Below are 2,532 nucleotides of genomic sequence, written 5' to 3'. Positions count from 1 at the left end.
CTCTCTCTCTCTCTCTTTCCCTCTCTTTCTCTCTCTCTCTCTGTATCTCTCTCTCTGTCATTCCTTCCATCTCCTCTACCTTTCACCCTCCCCAATCTCCCCCTCTCTCTCCCCCCCTCTCTCTCTCTCTCTCTCTATTTCTCTCTTTCTCTCTCTCTCTGTCTCTCTCTCTCTCTGTCATTCCTTCCATCTCCTCTCCCTTTCACCCTCCCCAATCTCCCCCCTCTCTTCTCCCCCCCTCTCTCTCTCTTTCTCTCCATACATGGCTCACTGAGTGAACAGCCTGAAGCTGTCTACATGGCTCTGTTCACTGTTGTTTTACAGTACACTCTCTTTCTCTCTCACTCCCCCTCCCCTCTCTCTCACTCTTTTCTCTCTCTCACTCCATGCTCTCTTACTCTCCTCTATCCTCTTTCTCATTCTCCGCAATCCGAAAGGAATTGGCAACTCACAGATGTCTTTGGGGAAAAGCTTTCACACCATGTCTCATTCCATATAAAACCCTGGCAGCATTCAGGCGGTGGAGTACTCACCCCAGGTAGGGTTTTCTGCTCATGCAATGCATTCTGGGCTTTGATGGCAGACTCCCTGGCACAGTAGGTGAGAAACGCACATCCTGTCAATCAAAACAGACCAACAAGGGTTAGTCACACACACACAGACACACCACATGAATGCAGCTTGCTCACACAAGCCCCCCCTCCCCTCTCTCTCTCTCTCTCTCTCTCACACACACACACACACACACACACACACACACACACAGACACACTCACTTGGCAATACTGGCCTAAATCCTGTTGATTGTGTATGCGTTGCCTATGCAATGTGATGCATAGACGTGACGGTGGTGAAATATACGTTTCGATTTTATGCCAAATAATCCCTATTTTTGTTTGCATCATGACACTGCGATGGCGCGGGGAAAAACACTATGTTATGCGCGCAGCTGGCGCAAACAAACATTGGCGTGTAATAATTAGGGCAAGAAAAAAAGTGTTGGGAAGTGTGAGGAGCCTTTAGCTGTGAGACCAACTTGCATTTTACTTATATCAACTCACATGAACATGCTACTCCTACACACTAAAAGAGAGAATCTGTCGAGATGAGAAGAACCCCAAATAAATCAGTTATGCTATTATTATGGGGAAATGACGGTAATAATGTTAAGACTATATGCAACCTTATTCTGCAAGTCATTTGGGCTTTTCAGTACAAGGTGCGTAGACTAACACATTATTGCATTACAGACATCACGAGAGAGAATAGATGATGAGAGACAATCTATCACAAAAAGGAACAAAAATGGAATGACTATTGCGTTTCATATGGATGATAATTACATCGTAATAATACAGTAACCTAATTACAATGTAACGACCATCTGTGAGGGAATGCGCAGGGGCAACATAAACGCTACCTTTATGCATGCCTGTGTATCGGTCCTTCAGAACAGACATTTCGTGGATTTTCCCAAACTGCTCAAAGAGAGGTTTCAGGTCTTTTTCCTCGAGGTTCCGCGGTATCTGTCCAATGAAGAGCTTGATGGCGTCCTGGTCTTTCATGGCGCCGCTGTCCGTGTGCATGGAGACGGTTTCGGGTCCGTTCATGGGCTTCGGAACAGGGCTGTGATCGAGCTGATGCTGATGAGGGATAAGTAAGAGCGGCTGTGGTAGAAGCAGGTTGACGGGGGCGGGATGAGGCGGCTGGGGATGATGCTGCTGCTGATGCCTTCTGCTTTCACTCTGTGTAAATCTGGCCATGCTGAGCTGGGAGTAGGTTGGAGGACAGTGACAACACACACTGAGACACGCACACACACTAGTAGGCTACTGAGAGGGTAAGAGCGATGCACTCAGATGGAAACACACACGGGCTTGTTCTGTCTCAATTCCCAAATGGCACCTGTCTTCTTCACGCTCGGGTTTGGTGGAAGGAGTGGGTTGAAATTTTCGAGAATCGTTGGTTGTTGAGCAACATCTGCTGGAGATGACGAGGAACTGCAACTGTGGTCAGCATGGCCTCTGATTTCATCATGTGCTCTTCGTTTTTCACTCCTTTACCCATGTCATTATTATGACTCATTTAGAAAAACACTCCTTTTGTAATTCTTCTGTTTTATTTACCTTTAGTACATTTTTTTTGTGTGTGAAATATATTGAGAAGTGTAAATGCTCTTTGAATAAAGTTGGATTAAATTGAAACAGGTTGATATCATATCCCGATAGAAGGCGTCCTTTCCTTGTCTGCTTTTATCAGAGAGGATTTGACAGAGATTTGACTTGATAAACAATAGAAACAACCTTTATAGTCACCCCCCTTCACCCATCAGTGGTAGCCTAATGGGGGTTAGGTGATGAGAGGACAGGAAATTATGCCGATAGCTTGATTGCAGTAACCAGAATTGGTGGTTCTTGAGTGACACCTTGAGATGAGTATTTGGAGGTACAGTTGTGATTGAAACTGCTACAGTATAGGAAGGCAATTCAGTAACATTATACTATGCTAACTTAAACTATACAGTATATTATA

The 2,532-nt window shown here is 45.1% G+C and overlaps 1 protein-coding gene across 1 annotated transcript; it reads right to left on the bottom strand.

Moving 5' to 3' along the window:
* Positions 1 to 480: 480 nt before the first annotated feature.
* LOC115182456 (CUGBP Elav-like family member 5) lies at positions 481 to 1,870 on the bottom strand (the record flags this gene model as incomplete). The annotated part of the gene is made up of 2 exons (XM_029744054.1): positions 1,421 to 1,870; positions 481 to 616 (listed from the first exon to the last, which is right to left on the bottom strand). Coding segments are annotated over exons 1-2 (479 nt in total), but the record flags the coding sequence as incomplete, so codon positions are not given.
* Between the last annotated feature and the right edge of the window lie 662 nt (positions 1,871 to 2,532).

The sequence above is a fragment of the Salmo trutta genome, unplaced genomic scaffold (assembly GCF_901001165.1).
Source record: "Salmo trutta unplaced genomic scaffold, fSalTru1.1, whole genome shotgun sequence".
NCBI lineage: Eukaryota > Metazoa > Chordata > Actinopteri > Salmoniformes > Salmonidae > Salmo > Salmo trutta.
This window is presented reverse-complemented; position numbering and strand designations above follow the sequence as displayed.